This window comes from Chelon labrosus (genome assembly GCF_963514085.1).
Source record: "Chelon labrosus genome assembly, chromosome: 16".
Taxonomy (NCBI): domain Eukaryota; kingdom Metazoa; phylum Chordata; class Actinopteri; order Mugiliformes; family Mugilidae; genus Chelon; species Chelon labrosus.
Genome location: NC_140349.1, coordinates 9,081,995 through 9,106,545, shown reverse-complemented (window position 1 = coordinate 9,106,545; position 24,551 = coordinate 9,081,995). Strand labels below are relative to the sequence as shown.

Here is a 24,551-nt window from a genome sequence, read left to right as displayed (position 1 = left end):
ACATCCACTATGCATCCGTTCTGTGCTCCAACCTTTATTCTTACCCTGCCCCTCCTCTTTTTTCATTCAAAATCAGACGGGCGATCCTGACAGTCCTCATTAATTGTGTATGATAGCATTAAGTCTCTAAGCACTCAGATGGGTCACACCGTTTGGAAGACAGATGAGCCGGTATCAGTTAATGTGACAGTTGAGTGCCTTTCTGTCTGGGCTGGTCCAGCTGCCCTCACCCTTTTTATTTCCTTTTCCCACCCTCCACTCCCTAGAGGACACCTGTCAGTTGCTCTTTCTCCTGAGCCATAGATAAGGAAGGAAGGGAAGCTTCTCTAATGTGACAGCCCACAACAACAGTGGGCCATCAATCCAATAAACCAGTCTTTGTTGCCATAAGGACGATGGCCCAAGTGCATTTTTGGTAATGGGTTTTGCTAATTTCAGTTGACTATATAACGAGCATGCCAATTTGGTGTTGATAAATTATGTAGAGAGAGATTACACTGAGATATTATACACTGATCAGGCATAACATTATGACCACCTTCCTAATATTGTCTAGGTCTCCCTTGTGCCTCCAAAACAGCTGTGACTCATCAGAGAATGGACATGGGCCTTGTGAGGGTGTCCTATGGTGTCTGGCAACACAGTGTTGTTAGTGGGTTAGTGAGGAGAGGGGCCTCTGTGGATCAGGCTTGTTCCAGTGCATCCCACAGATACTTGATCGGTTTGGGATCTAGTGAATTTGGAGGCCAGGTCAACACCTTGTGCTGTTCTTCTTGTTTTTTGAGTTCTTCCTAAAGCGTTTTTGTATGTGTGACTGTGTTAGGCTGCATCCTGCTGGGGATGGCTGCTGCCATCAAGGAGTGTCATTGCTATGGGGTGGGGGTGCCTGGTCTGGTCTAGGTGGGTGCTACATGTCTAAGTAACATCCACACGAATGCCAGGTCCAAAAGTTTACCGGCAGAACATTGAATTCTCACAAGATGGTCAATTTTATTAATTTCCACTGTCAGTGGTTTTAATGTTGTGGCTGATCGGTGTATACTTATGGCTATGATTCACCGCTTTAGTCATGTCTGTAACCCAGTGTCCACAGGGGCTCTACTAAAGAGTTCAGAATTGCAAATAATTACAAGACTGGTGTTGTAAATGGAATGAAACCTCTCCATTAGACTGAGTCCAATCCTCAGAGCCAAGAAGCAAGACATGGCTGATTTTCATTGAAGTAGATTGGCTGGTAAAGCTAAGGTCTCCTGGCACCGGCTAATTAGAGACGTGAAGACCTGAGTTTATTAGCGGTAGTGTATGGACTGCAGCTACAGTGAATACATTCACATTAGGGATCACTCACACTTTAAACATAACCTTGATTTTTATTTTTTTTTTTTTAGTTCAGACAGCCATAGTCTACAGCAGCAGTCACTAATTGGATCTGGTTTCATGTATAGACTAGACAGGGTTACGAAACCTCGCCTCCTCAGCTTCGATTCAGTAGAGGCTGTTTTTAATTATAACCATAAATGCCAACATTTTTTTAATAGCAGATGTCGAACATTTGCTTGTTTCAGACTCTCAGATGGGAATTAAGATTACTGTTCCTGTTATTCTTATTGCATGGTGTGTACACAGAAATTCAGGTGCACTACCTGAAACTGTACTCAAGTACTTCTTATCCTAGCTTTCTCTTGTTTATCTTTGGGATTTGAATTGTCCAGGCAAGCACTTCAGAGGTTAACTCACTGTATTACTGTCTTATTCACCAATGGACTGTTGAACAAATGTTTGACAAAGTGATGTTGGTGCAAGGTAACTCTAGTCCAATTGAACTTTGTGATTTGCAGTTAACCTTAGTTCTTCCAACATGTTTTTGGCCTTGTTTAAAAAGTAACATACTATTGATTCTTTGGGATCGTGTGCTGATCTATCTGTATGTACGTCGTGTTTGAAATGCCGAAAGTTTTAGTTCAGCAATTTGTCCCGTTCAAATTTTGCAAGTTAGCAAAACAGATTACTATTGATCCTCAAGGAAACATTACACAAGACAATATTCCACTCATACACCAATATTTGATTAACCAACTGCAACATGAACAATGTTGAGGAACAATCGTTACTGAGAAGTACAAGCGACTTTGTTCTTTAAAGTCGTGTATGTGTGATCTTATTTCCCAATCCTGTCGAGTGAACTGTTTTATGTTTATCTCAGTGTTCACCAAAGCCTTGTTCTACAAACATGTGGCATCCAGCTGCACCGCATGGGGTCTGCCCCGGGTCGCAGGCTTGTGTCTCTGAAGCTTGACATTCAGTTTTTACAAATGACTTCATATTACGCTTGAGTTATAACTTTCATTTGCTCTGACATGTGTGAGTTTCTGGTTGCGTTGGTTAATTAGTGAGAGAGTTAGAAATGAACATATTTGATCTGTTGATTCTGCACACTGGGTTTTTAATTCACTGGGGGATGTGCAAGCCTGACAAATAACAAGAATCCCTCCCACAAGAGAGACGGGGGCTAAGAGACGGAGGAACGGGAAGGGTCTCATTTGGACCTATGGGAACAGTTCAGCCTTTTCTGTCCTCCATCCACTTTAAAGGAGGCTGAGGTTGTTGCCTTGGGACATGTTTTACCAGACTGTCGTTGCCAGTGCCCCCTTCTATGCCATGGTGTAATGGGGAGGCAGCACTAAGAAGAAGGGCACCTCGGTCGTTTGTCCCTCAGGCCATACGACTCTACAACGCCTCCCTGTGAGGAACCTACTGGACTGTGGTCATTGCTGAAACTACTGTATATTTTTTTGTTTATTTACTTACTTATCTTCTATGTGATGGAGCTACTAGACACCAAATTTTAAACAGCATAAATAAAGTATCCATCCATCCATCTAGTAAATTCTGGCAACTGGTCAATTTCATGCCTTTATTTTTGTTTTAGTCCAGAAACTCTAAAGACGTTTTATTCTAAGCCTTTAAAGACACCGCGGTGGCTGCCTTTGTGTTCAGTTGCTATGGTTACGCGTGTCATTCTCATCTATCGGGAGGTTGGTGGGAAAAAAAGGCTGACCATGTCTCTCTGCTCAGATGGATTCCCCTCAGTAAATCCAGTTAACATTATCGTTAATGGAAGTCATTCAGAAGATGATTCATTGGATAACTACAATGATATCTCTGTAGTGAACATCTGGGGGACAATAGTGATCGAGCAACACAATTAATCTCGGAACCTGCTGATTACTTTTGACAGCAACGTCAAAATATGTTAACATACAGCTGACCCTGTGAATGCCTTCTTACATGTTTTCTGTTTAAGCTGCTTCTTTGCTTACTGTCAGATTTGTATTTTATGTTTTTATTCATGAATATAGTCCATGAATATATTTCTTTTAAAAAAATTGATAATACTGACTTGTTATGAGTGTTGTTACTGAATGCCACATGCTTCATATTGACGATAATACGGCCGTGCTTCTGAATCTGCTTCTGAAAAAGCACCAGAAACGATTTGGGTTGCAGACACAAAATATCAAAAATACAAAACTTGACCTTCTGGGCTTCAAGCCTCTACAAAATTCCACGGCAATCCATCCGACGATTGCTGTAATAGACCAAAGTGGCAGTCCAAAACTGTTGTCGATGGGACCGATTGTTACCGTGGCTCAGAGTAAATCCCTATAACTCACATGTCATTTCTCACAGCCTCTCCTCTCTCCTTGTGCCTTCCCTCAGGTATACCCAGGGCTGATGGTGACTGCAGGCCTTATCCACTATGTCCTCAACCTGCTCCATATCACGGTCCACATCCGTGACGTGTGCGTCTTTCTGGCGCCGGTGTTCAGCGGCCTGACCGCCATCTCCACCTTCCTGCTGACTCGGGAGCTGTGGAATCAGGGTGCAGGGCTGCTGGCAGCCTGCTTCATTGCCATCGTCCCTGGCTATATCTCCCGCTCCGTTGCTGGCTCCTTTGACAATGAGGGCATCGCCATCTTCGCCCTGCAGTTCACCTACTATCTCTGGGTATGTACGCTGGACTAATTATGACTGTTTAAGATTAGTAATGAATAAGAATCATACACTAACATGCTTCCTCCTGGGCAGGTTCAAAATGTGGTTAATCTTAATGCCCTGGATGAGATGTTGTTGATTCTTGTTTCGCTATAGCCAGAAAAATAGTCAAATTTCACCTGCCTCAAATGTTGAATCATTTATACACAGCCTTGAAAGGCATGCTGTGCATCTGTGCTCACAACGAGGAGCCTAGGAAACAACATGCTGCCCTGCAAAAACCTTCACAATAAGATGACCTTTAAGCGTAGAATTGGAAACATCTCCAGTTAAAGGCTAAAGAGTCCCCTCTTCCAATTTCCCAAAATACATGAAGTGAACAAAGTAGGTTGTTTTACCCTATAAACCACCTAACCTTGTTGTGTTTGCAGTGTCACTGTTTTCAGCTATTTCTTTCCCCCGACAGCGTTTAATCCTTGGCCAGGTTATCCGTGCGCTGCTACGTAGACCTTTACCAAACAGAGCAATTCCAAGGACGAGGAGAAAACGTTGATTATGAATACAGCCTGGGTGTTTTCAGAAGCTGCGTTGTAACTCATTTCTGGAAGCATCCTCTACAGTAAATAGGAAGGAAGTTGCTTTTCATGCTGGATGATGCCTGAAACGGTCGATTCACTCTGTCCACTTTTTCCAGTTGCATCAGCAGCTGCCTTCCAGCCCCCCAGCTATATTACAATGAATGCACCTTGTATGTTTGTGTGTATATATACGTGCGTGTGTTTGTGAAACGGAAGAGCTCTGCTTTGCAAACTGTTTTATCAGCAAGCGCTTCTTCCTCGTTGGTTTAGTTGACCTTGACAGGTATTGAATATTTTTTTCATTAAGTATTAAGCTGTATCTTTTTATTCTTTCTTCTTCTCAAAGTCAAAATGAAATAATAAAAAAACATCTCAGTATTTCCAGATTAATGAAAATGAAAGCGATCAACTCTCTTAAACCAGCTTTATCTTGACATTAAGGAGCCGGGCTGGGATATTATATTGGCCATTTATATGCAATATAGATTGATTAAGAGTAAGGCAATGCACACTCGATGGAAATTGCCGTGCAGAAATGATTTTGCAGTAGCAACGACGTAATTGAATGTAAAGGTGCTAAGAGACGTGTGAAATAACACAGAAGAACTACGAGGAAGAGAAAAAAAATAAGATGAAAGGAGTGAATATGGAATTAGGTAGGTCTCTCGCTGTATGCTAAGAATACTTCCAGAGTATCGAGTGCACCAGACTTGAAAGACACAAGTTTCTAATGTGTGTTTTTCTGCCAGGAAGAACGTGGTTACATACAAGAGGAAAGCTGCAGATTCTCTAAGTGCGTAAATATCAGTGGCTGACATCAGAACACGGTGGCCATGCTCTCTATTTATACAGCACTGTGTCATGCCATTGAGTCCACAAAATGATTTTCTATTAAAAAAAAATGGCCTCGTGTTCTTGTAGATTGCAGCGATGGAGGTAGCGGGTTACAGCAACATTTAACCTCTCCTAGAGCAGGTGTCGAATGAACATGGCGGGGTGTTTTAAGTGAGTGCAAATTCAATATTGCAAAAATACAAAATTGATTGTGAGGAAGTTATTCGCCAGTAGCGACTTGCGCACGCCGTTTTTTTTTATCAAAGCTGAACCTGCGAGGATCCAGCTGCTCCCACCTGCGAGGGTTTCTCCCAGACATGCGTGCAGAAGTGAAAGAATACAAATCACTTAGTGGCTGTAAACACCGACGTGAATGCCCTCCAGTTTGAATGCTGCATAATTGTTTTGTCACTAGCCATTATGTTTGTCTTAAAACATCAGACAGTACAGACAGACGGTAAAGATTATGAAATAAATATAGATAATAAAACATCTATTTCATTGATTTACTCCGTTGTTAGAGCTTCTCACGTGTCTCTGCTCAGTTTTATTTGACAAGGTGCATTAAATTTCTTTTATCCTTGGAAGCGTTGGAGATTATTACATGATCGAATGCCACGCTCCTATTGGAGTCGTGCGTGGAGCCACATGTCTATTATTGACCGACTGTAGCTGGAAGACTTCATTCGTCGCTGGTTCACATCCAACGCAGCAGACTTGAATAAATATAGCATATTTATATAACCCATTATTTATTATTTATTAAACCAGTGGTGTAATGTGACCACCTGCGGCTCATAAAAAAAATACTGCCAATGTTTAAAACAGCGCAAGGGCCTGCAGGAGTCACACAATTATGCAGATATGTATTCGGAGGCCATATAACACTGCACATTAGCATTCAGGATAAATGTTCTGTCTGAGCTCGTTGTTGGGTGAGCCAATTACTGCACAGCACTCGGCTGCAAATTCAGGTTACTGTTAGACCTAAACTGTCCGTGCAACTAATGCGAAGACGTGTTTTCCTGGCCGTTGCAGACGTTTACTTGGTTAACATGGAAACTGAGTTCAATGTGTTGATTCTGTTTATAAAAGGCTTTAAATCGAACTTAGAGTTGTGTTTGTATATGAAGCCCGGTATACACACAGCTTGACAGATTGCTAAGTGGAAAATAGCAACTGCGAAAAGACAGTTGGAAGACATGAGCCCTATTAACATTTGCAACTTGTTTTCCGTTTTCAATTTGAAGTTGCAAGATTCTCCTGATCAGTGTCAGCTTTTTCATTTCAGATTGTTATCGTGATTAGTAAACTCTAGCTGTGAGAATGTTATCTGTAATCTCCTCATGGAAATATCCTACAGAGGCGCACATTTTCCTCATGTGATAAATTTCCTGAATGGCTGCAGCGCCCGTTGTTAGAAAGGCTGATTAGCAGGTGAGCTGGTACTTATCGCACCGTGCTGGTTAGAACTAGCTTGATATGTGAAAACTCCCACGTTAGAAGGCAGTGTATCTCTACCGTACCTACCTCTACCTGAATGGCTGCAGTGCCCGTTGTTAGAAGGGCTGATTAGCAGGTAAGCTGGTACTTATAACTACCTTTGTCCAAGAGCGGTTCAGTGGGTGAACAGAAAATAGCTTTCATTATACATGCCACAGGCAGTCTTAAATGTTAACACTAGCTCGTATGCTATTTGTTCAATTTTCTTCTTAACCCTCAAGGCGTTAATCTCTCTTTTCACTCACGTGTGAAGACATACCGCGCGGTGAAAGCTTTCATGCAGGTAGCAGTAGTAATGCCCGTCATGCCATGCCTCACTGCTGTTTGTCACCGTGTAACACGATTGGCAGTGCAGTTTGCCGCCGGCTCGGAAAGGGGACCTTTTATCCATCCGAGGATTTAGCCGTCCCACTTTGTGTCACTTTGTCAAATTGTGCATGGATGCATCTCTACGTGCGGTTTCAAGTTAGCATGAGTCACGGCTGGAGGGGGTGGGGGGGCGTGCTCGCGGACAGCTTCTCTGAACTCGCTCACTGTCACTGATCTGGCGGTGACCTCCAGTTTGTTGTCCATGTGGCAGCCTGGGCGCGGGTGTTGTGTCTGCAATTAAAGCCCAGATACGACGCCAGCGGCTGTGTGCTGACTCAGCAGAGTGAAACCAAACTGCTGATAGCTCCGTTCAATGGGAGAGCCAAGCACACTTAGAAAATATGTACATGTAAAAAAATTAAATACATAAAAATTTTGATTTATTGGTATTTTAGAGGTTTTTATATCATATTTTGAGGACATTTTCCATCTCTTTAATTTGAGCTGGGGACCAGGCAATTAGTTGGACAAGTTCACCAAAACCGGCAACTTCCGTGCAACCGAACCAAAACGCTTTGTCTCTCTAACTTATATTTAAAATTGCACGGGAAGCGTTGGTTAAAGGGCAGCAAGGAGTGCAAACTCGGTGGAGAGCTGCAGTTAATTTTATAAGAGGTGGGCTGTGACTTCGCATTGAATCTGGATGAATTATACCGAGGCATAAACAGGAGAATAATAAAAATGATTACCCAGACCTGACATTGTTTTTCCCTCAGTTAAACTGTCAGAAAGTATTTTGAATTAATTAGCGCCGTGAGTCACTGAGGGCATCGGCGCCAGATCGTAACGTCACCATTTGACCTATGGGGACTCATCCAAATACCCATAACCATTTGTCTCACCCCAGCTTGTGTATTAGGGGACGTCTGTTTGTTTCTGCATCATTATAATGGCCTCTTGTCGTGTGCGCGAACAATACATCTCCAAGTGAGCCAGGTGTTCCTTCGCTGCAGCCATCACTGCCTCTTAAGGTGACAAGTCACCAGTGGAGCAAAGAGAGGAAGAAAAAAAAGTCCTCCTCCGCTCATCTACCGCCACTCACGTCCTCCGTTCTATTTGGCAAGGGCCCTGAAAAACAATCATCCTGGCCATGCACCACTGCTTCCCATTATCAGTCTCATTTACCCACATTTGTCTTTGCATTTTCCTTTCCTCCCCTTCGCCTTTCTTCCGTCTCGTCTCCCTTTAATTGTCTTTGTCTTCCTTTGTCCGTGCCATTGTCTCGCTCTCGCCGCGTTCCTGCTTTCTTCCTCCTCTTCCTTGTTCTTCCCACCTTACTTTCTCTCCCTGCATCTCGTTACTGCTCATTCCCTTCTTCCGCTCTTTCCCCCGCCTCTCCATTCCCGTCCTCTCCTCCACATGGGCACGCACAGAGCCGTTCTCTCAAGTCTCATCCCAATCTTCATTATCCGGCTTCTTCATTTTATCCGCTAATAACCCATTCAACTCGGCTCCCTTAATCTCTGTGTTTACCCCCCCTCCCTCCCCACCCTCCACCAACACGCACACACTCACGCACCCTTCCGCAATCTATAATTGAATCCTCTCACACACAGGAGAGCTGCTCTTTTTAACACCATAACTCTTCGACCACGTGCACAGCCAATTGCACAGCCTCTCTCCCTCTCTCTCTCTCTTGCTCTAACCCCGTGCACCGCGCCGACATTGTTGTAACAGTAATTCCTGCTTTTTGCACTCGGCTCACATTTAATTAGCTGAGCTGGCATCGCGCTGTGTGACTTCTGTGTCCTCGCAATGCGAACGGAGGCCGGGAGGGCATTCGGAAGAGGGGGCAGAGGCACCAGTTGAACACTGTCCGCTGAATGGTCAGCACGAGGCTGCTTTGGCACGGCGTGACTGGGAATATTGTCTGAGAACACAGCGGCTCGTACAGTAGCTATTGTCATCCTGTTCTTCTTTGACATTTGTTTTCACTTTGAAACAAAAGGAGCAGACTTAGCGTGGGACCATTTATAGAAACGGGTGTTTCGGTGTCTCTGCCTTTAGCTATGAACCCTAAGGCGCCAGTTTATGAGGTGTATATACTGTATATCTAATACTAATGCAGTCCTATAATAAATCCACGATAAAGGCTATAATGTTCAGTTTGCCTTGGAGCTGTTTTAGGGATGTGTCGCTTTAAGTGTATGCTCATTTTAAATGCTGGTTTTGTGGGGCTGTTAAATTTATATTGCAATATACTGAGAGGTATTTCTAGCGTTTTGTCCAGCCCATTTATATCGGCTAGTGCACACACACACACACACACACAGCCTTCTGTAGCCCCTTACCCTCATCTAAATTTTTAACCCTAACCTGAATCTAATTTTAAGTCAGTCAACCCTTTGATAGAGTATGAGGAAGTAACAAGCTCAAACTGGCTGTCGCATAGATAGCTGTACACACAAGTGCATCAAGAGCATCTTTGTACCGCTTGATGTATTATCCAGCGTTGTCATCCGAAAGGGCTTCTCGCCAAGTCTGGCCTCAAACTTCGGTAAAAAAAAAAAGTTAGTTTGTCTTTTTTTGTTGGGTACAGATGACTCATACACGCTTCTTAACGTCAGACATCTTGTTCCATTCATAAAATAGTAGTACTCCGTGGTTTTCCGCAGGGAAAACAAGGGTAATTCTGAATGTTCTTCTCAGCTACCTGCTGAAACTAACTTTTAAGTTTGTACTTGTATACAAAGTACTTTAGTTTATCCAGCATGATGTTATGATTTAACATAAAATGTGCGTATCTAATTTTTCCAGCCCCCTTATAATCTCTAGCCCTCAGTTTGGGAACCATGGGTACAGAGGATAGTAATATTTTCAATTAATTATTTAGCTGTAATATAATTGTCAATGCTGGCAGCCTCTGAGCAAGGCAATGATACCTGCAGCGGTATTTGCCTTCCTCACTGAACAGGTCAGCAGAAACACCTGTTATATGACAATAGAACAACTCACTTGAAGAAATGTTGGAGTCTTGTGGTCATCAAATTCATGATCCCCATTAATATTTTGTTAATTAATTGTTGAATACTGTTCAAATGTTCAGTAAAAGTCGAGTGACTTATAGAATTTACAAATTCCTCTTCTACTTTTTTACTAATCGCACTGTGCGGGTTAAAACTCTGCGCTGTAAAATAGCTCGATATATGAAAACTCCCACTATAAAAAGCAACGTATCTCTCCTGACTAGACTTAAATTACAGAATCAATGTGCCAGCCAAAAACCGTAGGTAATAGCAGCTGTAATTATTGCTGCCATATGAGTTTAGAAAAAAAGAAAAAAAGGCCAGACCTACAGTTTGCACTCTGAACAGGATTAAAATCAATGATCAGGGTATGTAATATTAAAGCTACCTCTTTCCCCTTAGAGAAGAATATCTCAGCCCCAAATGGGACTTAATTGTCCTGTCAAGTGGAGCTATAAGGCCCTAAGTATTTTTATTTCATACACCTACAGTACAAAGCAGCTCTGGTGAAGGCAGGGTCGTTCTCCGGCTGGATGCTGGGTTGGGGTGCGACACCTTGGTCCAGGAAATCTTCAGGCGTTGTTGGATATGGCTTCTTGGCAACATCTCATATCCACATTCTTGATGCTACACTTTTGATTAAGTGAAATGCATCTTCTGTTATCTGTGCATGCAAGTGGGTTTTTAAATGTTAATGTGTACACTTGCTTGCTTTATCAGCTGGGGGCTCGGAAGGAGAGCTTGTTTACGAGATATTGCTGATGGTCTAGTCTTCTCTTTTTTTTAATCACAGCTGGATGCTCCATATCTGCGGCTATCATTAAACCACTTTTAAAGATCAACAAAATGTGCATTTTTAGCACTTTTAACTATAAATAAGTTGTCTTCAGAGTTCTGGTGCAGCTGAAGGAGAGCATCATGTCATCAGCACCAAAAATGTGCAGCCTGTGATGCTTTATTTTCCAGTGTCCTTGAAAGACAAACTGTGGGTCAACACGTCCCGTTTGAAGTTGAAGTATGTCTGGACAACACACACACCGCTGTGACTCCTGAATCATTTTTCTGTTTTCTGTTTCTTCTTCAAGGTGAAATCGGTGAAGACGGGCTCCGTATTCTGGACCATCGGCTGCTGCCTCTCCTATTTCTACATGGTAAGAATATCTCGCACATGAACTGTGACGCAAACACACCGTCGGGTACATACTAACAGACGACTGATTAAGACTGATTGAGGGACTGATTAATTCTTTGATTGGGATCGTCTCAGTAGGGTTTGGTGTAATTTAGAACAAACTTTTTCCATTAATTGAATAGATAATCAACAAAAAATAAGCGCTAATCAGTTCCTCTGTAATATATTTCTGTTTTGAACAAACAAAATGATGCATCTCAGAACTTTATTAGAGATTTTTCCCCACTTCCTGTCATTGTTGTTGATGGAATTAATTGTCCATCATTAATCAACAAGTGTTTCGGTGTTTTTGTTGTTGTTGTTTTTGAAGATGATGAACTAGGGATGCACCGAAATGAAAATTCTTGTCCGAAACCGAAAACCGAAAAAAAAAATTTCCAATGACACGCGATCTACCCGCACGGCCTTAACGATCTACCGGTCGATCGTGATCGACGTTATGGGCACCGGCACCATCACTGGGAAACTTCCCTGCTTGGATGTTTGGATTTCAGGTGATAAATTAAACACGACTTTGCAGATGCACGCCTCTTGAAATTTCAGCATCACACGTTTTGCAAATCGCTATCAGTGGGTTTTTATATATTTATATAATACTTTATATATTGAGATATGTCCACACGGCAGACATGCCCGTGCTGGCTGCGGTTGTTGCTTGCGTCATCACAACATCCTGTTTCGGCCGTGTTGTTTCGGCCGAAAACCGAAAACCTTCGGCCGAAAATGGCCCAAAAGTGCATTTTCGGTTTTCGGCCGAAAGTTTTCGGTGGCCAAATATTCGGTGCATCCCTATAATGAACCATTCATCATATTAGTCAGACTTTACCATACTATGAAATTATTATTTTGTGCTGCAGCTGTCTTCTGTACAATGCTAGCTGTGGCTCTGCTATGCTATATTATAACACTTTACAGTCCTTGTGCATTGATTTGCACCAACCAAAGCACATAGGGTCCAAGATGTGCCTCTAGGTGTTGGAGCTAAAAGCATTTTTCTTTGCAAATCCCACTTCACGCACAGCTCGTTCTGATTCACAACAAGTTCTTGACAATAAACCCCGTCCCCGAGATGGTGCTGTCAGAGTGGCTGTGCTTTGTCCAGCAGTGACATGACAATGCATGAAGACTGGGAGGAGCGGTTTAGCCAGTGTTTTGTGCATTATTTATGAATTCTGGCACAAACCCATCATGGGGTGGATGAGAGAGATAAGATGAAGAAAAAAAAAGAAAAAAAGGGCACCCAGGCACTGTGCTTCTCTGAGGGAGCAAACCCGTGAAAATCTCCAGATTCTTCCTCATTCTAGGCCAAATCTCTGTGGCCGCCAGTGAGACAGATGTCAAATGAAACAGATTACTGAAATCCGGCTTCATCGATCACACTGCATTCAAGTGGGGGTGTGTGGGCGGGGGAGGACTGGAGAGACGAGGGAAGGGGACAGACAGAGGAGTGACGAGAGATGAATAGAGCCGGAGACAAAACAGAACGGAGACGGACAGAGACAAAGGAATAGAGAGGTGTGAAAAGATAAGGAGGAGAAGGATAGATGGGACGGAGAGACGGGGAGAAATTCTGAATGACAATGAGGGGGAGAGGGAATATATTGTGATGTGTAACTTCCACACTGTCCTAGTTGGAAGCAGTGGGAACATTGAGTCTCCATGCTGCTTCCTCCTTATTACTTCTTCCTCTCCTTCACACCTGCTCTTTCCCCTCTCCTCGATGATGGGATTTTTTCTCTGTGCTGTATCTGCAGCCCACCCACATCTGCAGATGAGTCGCAGAGAGCAACAAACCAGGCTCGTATTGTACATCTCCATCAGCCCCACCAGGTTTCTGACAGGCCCCGCTGTCTCCTTTTGGTCTTCCGCGCAAAATACGACACCCGCCGGTTGACCCTCCCTGCGTTTTTTACCACCCTTACGCTTTGTACTGTCAATTTAATCAGGTTATTGCCATGGCTGTGCTTTCCCATGGGGCTTAATTGAATGTGACATTTGTAAGGCAGATGCAGAGAGGGAAAGATCCCCTGCCTGGATACTGGTGTAATCAGAGGAGGAAGAGGACGGGGAGGGACGAGATTAAGAAGAGGATCAGAGCAGTCGGACCTAGTGATGCACTGGCGCCACAGGAACCTTTATGGTCGCTGCGTAACATCCTCCTTTCAACTCTCCAGGGGTGACGGCAGAGTGGGTGAGGGTTGGGTGAGGGGAAAATGATCCATGCGTCAGAGATCAGCTGCACTACCTGCCGGTTCACTTCCAAAGCATCAGTTTACTCCTCTCTGTAAACCTTCCACTATCGCCTCTAGCAGAATAACCTATAACATCGGGGTCAAGTATTGATTTAATGCTCTGAACACGAGGCTCTGTTTAAAAGATGCTTCTTACTTTGACTTTTTTTTTTTGCCACGCTACTGGCATGGCAGGGATGGTGGGTTGTTTGCTCCACCTCTTTCACCCGGACCAAAATATCTCTGCAGCTGTCTGCCGAACGGAATGGATTGGCATTAAATTTGTATGAAGGTTCGTGGTTCAGGATTTCATTATATCATTGCAGCACATAAGTGCAGCAGAATATTATTGTGGGATCAATGAAGTGTGAAAAGGAAGCCGGAGTTTGGCCTTTGCCCAAGGTGTAGCCTGAAGTGATCAGCACCTGACTGCATGCACAGCCATTACACATTTAATTTTCATATTCATTTTCATATTCTACTACGGCCTTCAGCTATAGAATAAACCCACTGACAGGTGGAGAACGTTACAATGCAGTGTTCAGCTAGGAAACTTTAGGTCCTGACATCCATTTGGCCTCCACCCAGCAGAACAGCGTTCCCTGCCAATGAGCAAAAACTGCTCAGGACAATGCTCAAGGAACACAAGGAGCTCCAAGCCTCCCCAGGTCCCAATCCGATTGAGCATTCATGGGATGCACCGCAGCAAGCGCGATCCATGGAGGCTCCACTCCAACAACCCACGGGGACCCAAAGTATCCCGGTGCAAGACAAGACACCCCCAGAGCTTATGTGTCAATGCCACTCAGAGCTGTTCTGGCAGCACAGGGGGGCTCCTACACAGCATCAGTCAGGTGGTTTTAATGATGTGGACGTGGCTGAGCCGTCTAGACGTACAACATGGTGTAGATTTGCGTTGAATATTTGAAGACGTCCCGTCCTGATGAACTGCAAAATCAACAAATAGTCACACGTATAAATATACATTTTCATTTCTGTAAATAGCGAGGGATGCCCGACAAGAGAGCACGTAGGCTGGAAGCACTTGTGCACACAAACACAGACCTATACACACACACAGTAAAACCCTCCTCCCTGCTGCCTGCTGTGTTCTCTATATCCTCTTCAAAGTGGCCCTGTGGTCATCAGATAAGCCCGGTATGAAATGCAGAGAGCGATAACGGCTAAAAGACTTGGCTCCAAACATTTTCTGATTCCTGCCCTCTCCCGTTGCCCTGTGGCTTGGGCAGAGGGCTCGCCGTTAGAACCATAATTTCAAACGGCTCGTTCATGCTCAGGCAGACAGATTTTTACTTATTTATTTATTTATTTTGTCATGGGCATTCATCTCTGCATCGTCCTCTAATGTGACCAGAAGGCCACTTTGTTCCTGAAGTTGCATTTTTCACTCAAGATTCAAGGTAAAACTGCTTTCAAGCTGCTTCATGTGGTTTGCTGAATACCACAGATACCATCTTATTTTTTTTCTCCTTCAATTTTACTAGTGATGCGACCCCAGAGGTGGCAGTGAGGCTCATTCAGTCATTCCACAGCGTTGGAACGTAAAGACTAAAATCTCTCAACTATTAACTGGATTGTTGTCACTTTTTTTGAGCACGCATTCAAAGTCTCTTGAGGATGAAGCCTATAGTCTCTGGTGATCCATTACTTTACCTCTAACACTGGCATTTTTGTGTTTTATTGAAGCGTATCGTCACTTAATGGATGAATTGCAGTGAAAATTGGTGTGCACTTTATGGTGCCCGGGGGACGAATTGTTATCGCGTCAGTTTACGTTTATAACCAAATGCTGGCGGATCTCATTCATTCATTCCTTTCAGCATCATCATCACCTCTGTATTTAAAGCAAAATTCATAAATATCGTGAATATAAACACACTGAAACGAACATGGCAATTTGTGTCACGCACAAACGTGATAGCTCTGCCTCCGAGTGCTTATTATTATTATTATTATTATTATTACTACACTGACGTTAGCGCTTAGCTCAGAGCGCAGCTGTGCTTAATACGGTCTCGGAGAGCTGCTAGCGTCGCTGTGCACTCTTCTCCTAGAAATAGAAGTCAATTTTTGGCGCCGTGTTACAGAATTGAACCCCGGTTTAAAGCCACAGTCTCGTAGAGAAACACACAGCAAACAAATCAGACTCAATTATGCTTATCGTTAGAAATGCTTGTAATCTCACCGAGCTGTTCGTTGGTGCCCAGAACACTTTCAGATAATGGCGACGGGGAATTTTCACGGTCTCTTTCTTCGTCTGACTGACCTCGCTTCGAGTCTCTTTTTATATTCAAAGGGCTTAAGAAAAAGCGTTGTGTAACTTTGACTCTCCCAGTCAATAATGCACCTCACTAATGTCAAGGAGTCTAACTCAGAGGGATCGATATTTCAAAGGGCCTGTTTTATTAGGTTTACTCAGAGAAACGTCGGTGCGGTTGGTATAATTCTCGGCAATTAACACAAAAATCATCTCCTTCCTTTGAGACTTGCGCTAGAAGTCTTTAGAGAAACACTGCTCTCTGGTTAGGAGGTGAGAAGATAAACCTTAGATTTACTCTTGACATTACAGTGTGTTCGATGCTGTCAGTAAATCGCTGCTGGTTTTGGTTAAACGTCTTCGGGGAATTCTCACGTACTCCTCCGCACTTCCTGCTGCAGTGCATCCCCTGTTTCGCAAAGACTCGACGCGTGCCCGCTAAAACGATCGTAAGCCGACGTGGCGCGTTTAGTCTTGTCGTTCGGCTGCTAGCCTCTGCCACTTTGTTTCCCGCGTGTTGTGTTTTCAATTAGTTTCCAGTCAGTCACCAGCGGAGGTTTGGTCAGCCGTCCCAGTGTCGACACTCTCAATGAGTCTGAAATTGAAGGCATGGCATTCTGGTATTCAATTCGAGCTGCGGTTCACATGCTACTAATTGACTGTCACCATCTGAGAGAACAGATGCAAATTACTGCCAAAAGATAATTGCACTAGCAAGGAATTTATCAAGATTTTTCTTCTTTAATGTGTGATATTAATGTTTTTATCAATGAGACATGACGTCCGTGATTTCCTGTGATTGTAAAAGTGCAATAAACGCTCCGTTCACCGTACGTTTCAGGTGCAGTAGGCCTCTTTGTGAAAGGAAACCGTTGTGAAAGGATCAAACCATTTTCGTATATGTAATCCACTTTCCGGTTTCATTCACTCTCCCTCTCCGCTGTCTCCACCTCCTTCTGGGTTTCACATTCTACCACAAAGCTGCTTTTAACTCCTCTCTCTCTCTCTCTCTCTCTCTCTTTCTTGCTGTCTGAACACCACGCTTTCTCACTACTCTTTCACTTTTCCTCCATCCTCTTCTCTCTACGTCTAGTGCTCTCACCGTCTCCAATTGCCCTTTGCCGCAGACAAGTGCAGGCAATCGAAAAACTTGTCGGTGATGTTTTTTTGTGGAGTCGTTTTATGGCCCACACATCCAGCGCCGTGATGCTTAGCAGACCTCAAAAGTATAATTTTAGTGGAGCTTTTAAAGTTATTGGTGCATCTCACATTTTCTTTTTACGTCTAACATGTAAAGTATTATTGCCTCGTCTTTATAGATTCTTTATAGCTGTGTGCTTTTGTTTAATAAGATATCTTCTTCTCATCTGCTCGGAAACTTGCCCTCAGGCCCTCGGATACTGCCGTACACTATTGTTTGGTGTTTTATAGCCTGAGCAATTAGCTGAATATCAGTCAAAGTAATTGGCAGAACAATTGATAATAAAAAGAATTTGCTGCAAAAGTGAGCGTGGGTCCTCTTTTTGAAGGCAGAATTTGAAGTTAAGTGGTTGAATAATAATAAAAAAAAACGCCTTGCAGCTTAATTCTAGTGCACACATATTCAGTGCTGCCAGGGGTTAAAAATTGATTGTGGTGGTCGACCTCTTGCTGGAGTAGTGGGCTGCAAACGGCGCTAAAATCACAGGCTACAGTAACTTGCACAGCATCTGTCCTGTTCATGCTTGATGGCTTATAAATTCTACAAATTGTTGCCATGCGTCATTCAGATTCGCATCTCAAACTGTCGATTTGGTTCCTTCGTTGAACCTATCGGGGATTAAATGAGAAAAATCTAAATGGAAACTAATTGCACATTCAATATCCACCTCGTTTACTGACATATCTTTGCGTGTGTGTTCCAGGTGTCAGCATGGGGAGGCTACGTGTTCATCATCAACCTGATTCCTCTGCACGTGTTTGTGCTGCTGCTGATGCAACGCTACAGCAGAAGAGTCTATATCGGTAAGGTGTACACACACACACACAAATAAACACACACACACTTTGACGCGAAACAGAAGCAATTAAACCAACAATAACTCCCACAGTGTGACTTGGTCTTAAAACTCCCCCATATGCAGTAGCTGACGCTGACACTGTGCTTTCAGTTCCTCTCTCGTTACAATAGAAATGTATGCAGTAAACAGACGGACCTCGACTCCTTTACCGCGCATCTCACCAACATCGTCGCTTCGGTGTTTGACCTCAAAACAAACTGGAATGGCTTGTGCCGCCCCGTGCTCCTCTCGCACGACGGCAAGCGTTCCATCATCAGCGCCGCAGACATCCACACGCCCACACACCACTTAGCTGCAAACGCTGCCACCTGCTACCTGATACTCTTTATTTTATTTTATTTTTTTTGTGTCGAGTAGAGCGATGGCGAAGATGGCAGGCTTGATATCCCACAGAGCGCGTGACAGCTCCGGCTCTTGGCTTAGAGAGCCGGAGCTGCAGACCGTCCGCACATAGGGCCGTCAGCTTAGCCCCAAGCTCACCACTGGCGCTCCTGTTTTGGTCAAGATAAATGACACCATGTCGAGTATAATTTCCGCGTGATTATATGTTGCTCTTACTGCAACTGCTAAACACAGTCTTTGAAAGCTTTGAAAATAAATTATGCCCTCCTCACAGTGAGAGGGCCTTGACCTGCCTCTGCTCTGTCTCCAAACACTTTCTACTTAACCAAACAGGCTTTATTAGATGAGCTGGAAAAATTTCCTTCAGTGTTCCTCAAGGATGCCTGCTGCCTGAGCGTCATCCAAGAGCCACGTGCACCTTTTCGGTGGCAAATGAAAAGAGGAGAAGTACATTTGTAGACACGTTCTGATGACAGATAAGACATAGCACCTGCTCTATTGCTTACTCCTCGCTTCATAATCCCCCGCTCTTCTTTCCAGAGCCAGGTGTCTCTCAGTCACAACGAAGGAACACACAGAAAAGGAAGGGGGAAAAAAAATAAAAAATCCTGGTTTAATAAAATGCCTCGCAGTCTGTGTTCCCCTCACAATTCATCTCTCTCCCTCTCTCAGTCTTGAGTCAATAGCAGATGTGGGGAGAAGAGATTGCTGAGGGCGGTCACAACGACTTCAAAAATGAGGCACGCTCTTCGGGAAAGAGTATGAAATCTTAATTAAGCTGGCGCGCCCACCAATCGGTTCCTCCAAGCTACAAAGGTGGGAGCTGCGCTGTTCTCAGCACCCTCGTCCCACTCCGGGCCTCCCTGCCACACTGCGCCCCGCCGACTACCATTTTCCCAGTAAATGACATTAGATTAGGTATTTTGTATTTACTTCCTCAGAGGAACGACAGTGGAAATCAATGGACTTTAAATACCTCTACTGAGGTTGATTTCCCTCAGAGGAACTCACAGTGGAGTGCGCGATTAGAAGAAAGCCTTTTTTTACTTTGTGCTATAGTTTTGTTTGATTGTTTGATCTCTAATCTGGTTTCTTTCTTTCTTTCTTGTTTATTTCTTCTTTCTTCTCACAGCTTACAGCACTTTCTACATAGTGGGCCTCATACTGTCGATGCAGATCCCTTTCGTCGGCTTCCAACCAATCAGGACCAGCGAGCACATGGCTGCTGCTGGTAAGTCCCACCCTCGCTATTGTGCTTTCTTCCTGGAAGAACAGGTTCCCCTCCAGAAAATCAACGAAGAATTTCATGCCAGCTGACGATGAAGTCAGCCGTTCTTTGAAATTATCGCTGCTCATGTTCTGAGCCGTGAGTCAGTCATAACGACATAGGATAGTTGTCTGGATTAAAGCAACAGCAGCAGCGATTTTATTTGCAATGTGTCATACGTACGTTGAATTAGATAAGCTAAGTTGATCAGGCATAACATTCCTAATATTGTGTAGGTCTCTCTTGTGCCTCCAAAACAGTTGGGGCTCATCAGAGAATGGACATGGGTCTTCTGAAGGTGTCCTGTGGTGTCTGGCAACAGGATCTTGTTAGTGGGGGGCCTTTGGGTCCTATGGTTTGAGGGGAGGGGCCTCTGTGGATCATCCCACAGCTACTTGATCAGTTTGGGATCTAGTGAATTTGGAGGCCAGGTCAACACCTTGTGCTGTTCTTTGTGTGTGCCTGTGTCAGGCTGCATCCTGCTGGGGATGGCTGCTGCCATCAAGGAGTGTCATTGCTATGGGGTGGGGGTGCCTGGTCTGGTCTGGTCTAGGTGGGTGCTACATGTCTAAGTAACATCCACATGAATGTCAGGTCCAAATGTTTCCCAGCAGTGTCAGTGGTTTTAATGGTTTGGCTGTTCTGTGTGCATGAAGTGACTTGCACAGGCTCTCAAGGTTTTCTACGATTGATTTAATATAAATTGAAGCATTGATACAGAGCTGTCCGATCCCTCCCAAAAGTTTTGTGCCAAAAAGCTAGTTGTTTAAGGCTCGGTGTAGTTGTTCATTTTTAAGAGTTCTTCTTCTTACCAGCTTGATATCCAAAACGCCTACAAGTGCACATGCCTGAAGATTGGTTGGATGCAGAGGGAATTGAGTCCCCTCGCGCGGACGGCGTTATCACGCTCCCTCTTTAGGAGAACACGACTCCCAGAATACGTCTGCAAAATAGAAATATGTAAGCGGCTTCACATGCCGTCCATATGGGTTTAGCACTTTAAGTACTTTTCATTTTGGCTTGTGGGTAGTTTATTAAAGCTTGTTGAGTTTCGCCTCTCGAGTAGGCCCATCTGCTGCCTGACAGCACGGATGGGTGCGTATGTATGTGCGTGATTCTTGTATTCATTCACAGTTGTTGGCAGCTTTAGAAAGCCGAGCGGAGCCCCTTTGGAGATTTCGCTGAACGCTGCAGCAGGTGTATATTGAAGTGTCCCCGATTTCTCTTTGCTGTCTGCGACACAGACAGCATTATGAGAGGCTTTGAAGATTGCGCCACCAAAAATTATCTCTGCCTTTTTTCTTTTCTTTTTTTTTTTGTTTTTGGCTCCCCGCTCTCTCAGAGAGAGCAAGTGTGATTTTTGTAGCAGCTGCTCAGAACATCTGGTGGAAGCATTCATGGAGCACGGCGGGAGACGGGAAGAGAGTGACAGAGCCGCGGACCTGTCGGTACCGTTGAGATGTCGGCCCCTGAGGCGGGAACACGGAGCTGGATGGAGTGACAAGCATGTTAGCACCATGGTGGCTCTCCGGGTGACAGGCGGGGGCTTAACCTTGGAAATGGGTGAGACCCGCTGTGGGGGGTGGTGGTGGGCTAGCGGAGGAGAAGGGATGACAGGTGACAAAAAAAAAGAGAGAAACTAGGCTCCTATCACTCTTGTCAATTTTTATATCAAATTCACCAGACAAACAAAAAGACACACCGGAGAAAACAGCTCTGAGGAAGTGGCAGAGCAAAGCACTGGAGGAAAGGAGTGTGACCAAAGGGGCTGCAAAAGTAAGACGAGGCAAGAGGAAGGGAAGAGCTTATTTACACGACTCTGCCTCATGCATTTGAAATATGTTGTCCTGCAGTATTTGTCTTTCCCATCTGCATGAGCAGCCAAAGGGGGGCTACCGCAAACTGCTTCGTCGAGGATCTCGCCTGAAATGACAACGGTGTTTCTTATCCGTGTAAACCTGCTTTGTACCCCGCAGGAGGCTGCATCAGTCGGGGGGCCTCTTCAAATATTCACGGCGAGTTTCCTTTCGGTGTTTGTTCATTCTTCTTTTTTTTTTTTCTTCTTCTTTCTGTCTGTCTTTTTCTCAGGTGTGTTTGCACTCCTCCAAGCTTATGCTTTCCTGCAGTACCTGAAGGACAGGCTGACCAGACAGGAGTTCCAGACGCTTTTCTTCCTCGGAGTCTCTCTCGCCGCCTGCGTGGTCTTCCTCACGGTGATATATCTCACATACACAGGTCGGTGTAAGCCACGTCTTTTCATAATTGAGAAGAAGTGGGGTTTTAAGTCGATTACAGAGCCGGAATATGAAATTTGTTCACTTTACTTCCCCTCTTTAACTTCTCTTGTCAGACAAAACAAGCAAAGTGAGACATCCAGTTTTGCTCTGGGAAACTGCGCCACATATTTTTCTGACAATTTATAAGCTGCATTCATTTAAAATACTCCCCAAGTAGATGCATTTGGAATAAAAACATCCTCATTAGTTATATCAAACTTTATAAGCTGTTATCTTTAGTATAAAAACCCTGCACCAATGACTGCAAACATGATATACAATAGATGTTTCCATGTAAGCCACGTCAAGCCGAGCCATGTTTGCCCAAACGGACTCTAAAATGTTGGGAATGTTTTCACCCTCGTCGATTTATCTCTGTGCTAGCGCCGTATCTAAAATAAATTGTCCAGAATTTGGCTGAGATTCGGTGGATAACCAGCCTTTTTGTGCAAAGATCAGTTGGTGGTGATTCAGGTCTGGGATCTCAGCCACGTTAGATTTTGTTTTCTTTTTTTTTTTGTGTTTGCCAAACGTTCCAGTGTGCTCGTACTCGATCCCCCGCTGGTCTTGACTTCCAGGCCTCTCCCAGTGAGCCAGTAATCAGCGCTCTGTCAGTCAGAAAATTGAACGCGGAAGGCGATTGATAAACGAATATGGAGCAGTAAAGCGTTGGTGGAGGATTCTGCTTTACCAAGTGCCTTTTTGTCTTTTATATATGTGTTGTTTTTTTGGCCTGGTTGAACCCTGATGTGTGGAGCTGCAGCCAGCTGGTTGAACTTTGTCCTTACTAATGTTTTTCTCCATTATCCTCCAGCCGGGTTTGTGGCCGAAGCGCATGGCTCAAGGTTTCAGACCAGTTTCAGATCTCGGCTCCTTGCGGTTTTATTGATTTTATTTGTCTCCTGCAGAAGAATCGGATTCAACACATGCTTAACTTACTGAAAGGATGCACACAGCTTGTTTTTATAGATGTTTTTTTAAAGGTGCGTTTGACCGCAGAGGCTATTATTAAACACCTCTTTATGTCATCTCACTGGCTCTACTTCCTTTATTGTGCTACTTTAGACTAGTCCCTTGAAAGCTCATTTAGCTGACTTCTAGAAGAGCGCTGGTGTCCCTTTGGTATCATATGCACACCTTTTCTGCAGTCTAACAAGCATAGTATGTATTAACCTAATAAAGTATATGACTGCTACTTCACTTCAAACCAGAACCAGTGCAAAGAGATGCTGAAACATTACATTACAGCGATGCTGGCGCTCTCAGATTGGCCGTCTGCCTTCCTTTAGAACTGATTGGCCGCTCATGTAGCTGCAAAAGTCCGGTCTGTTGAGGACGCTGGCTTCATGTGGTAAACGTTGTGATCCGTCAGCCATCTGAATGGAGCAGTGGGAGTCGCTCTCTCTTTTGCGGCGAGCCCGTGCATGTCTCACTCCGGCCTGGCTGTCGGTTTCCTCTCTAAGTATCTGCAACACAGTGGCTGGGTGGTTTTCTTCTGTATCTTAAACAACAGAGCCCGGTATTGATTTGATAAATCTGTTTCATCTTTTAAATCACCTCTCAAAACATCTCCCCTCTCTCTGCTTTTTCACATCGCTCTCTTGCCTGCTTTGATTTAGTGCTTTGAAACTTCTTGTTCGGAGAGTGTTCAGTTTTTCATCCTTATATATTTTATTGATCGTGTCAAAATAATAAACTCACTAGTCACAGTGTCTTATAAAGCAGGAGAGGACGTAACACAGCTATACGATCTAAGTCTGAAATGTGAAGGCTGTGCTTTTGTTTCTGTCGTCTACACACACACACTCGCAGCTCGCGTGTGTGTGTGTTTGAGTGGCTGCGAGATCCCCGAGGCAACAGTTCAGAGCTGAAATGCATTCGAGATCAAAGCTTTAACCAAAATAAGACATTTGTATGCGCGCATAAAATGCCCCGTGCAGTTTAATTTGCAGCTTAAACGGTTTCAGTTACATTTATAAACAAGTCAATTCCAAGTAATTAAGTAGCATCAATAGAAAACGTTTTCAGCATTGACACTTGGTTTTGAGCTTCATCTATATGCGGTTTAGTGACTCCGCTGCATATTAATTATTTATTTTTTTGACCAGCTTCTTCATGTTAAAGATGATTACATTTTCTGTCCATCTATTTACAATGCGTTCTCTGTAATGTTCAAAACTTCTTCATCTTATCCAAAGTCGTGCTCAGAAGCTAAGCGTGCCTTCTTCACGAGGAGTCCCACGGTGGTCCCCAGGCTAGTCGAGATATATCATCCCTCCAAAAACCTTCTGGCCATGCTCGGTAAACCTCCAGAAGGAGGAGCCTAGGACGCATCCTCTCCTCAACAGATGCCCCGACACGCATCAACTTCCCCCTCCCAGCTCCCTCCGTCCTGATCTTATCTCTAAGCTCTGAGCCACAGGCGCCCTATGGATGAAAGTCTTCCAACAGCACACGCTCTAAACCTCCTCCTAATTTATCTAGTCGTTAATTATAACTGTAATGGAGAAAGAAAATTTGAAAAACCAAGAAAAGACCATTTCTTGGGGGCCCTTACACCGTTATATCTATTTTTATAATTCTTTGTATGCCTCCACATTTGCTATACCCATGGCTGGAGGCTTTATGTGTTCGAGCTGTCTGTCCGTACTTACATTTG

At 44.1% G+C, this 24,551-nt stretch overlaps 1 protein-coding gene across 1 annotated transcript in view; it reads left to right on the top strand.

Moving 5' to 3' along the window:
* LOC311501655 (dolichyl-diphosphooligosaccharide--protein glycosyltransferase subunit STT3B) overlaps nucleotides 1–24,551 on the top strand; it is a 78,630-nt gene that overhangs the window by 38,800 nt on the left and 15,279 nt on the right. Inside the window, exons 4-8 of the mRNA XM_084563611.1 lie at nucleotides 3,721–4,008; nucleotides 11,332–11,397; nucleotides 17,852–17,951; nucleotides 19,482–19,580; nucleotides 21,705–21,851. Coding sequence (XP_084419737.1) covers nucleotides 3,721–4,008; nucleotides 11,332–11,397; nucleotides 17,852–17,951; nucleotides 19,482–19,580; nucleotides 21,705–21,851 — 700 coding nt within the window. The remainder of the gene's footprint in view (nucleotides 1–3,720; nucleotides 4,009–11,331; nucleotides 11,398–17,851; nucleotides 17,952–19,481; nucleotides 19,581–21,704; nucleotides 21,852–24,551) is intronic.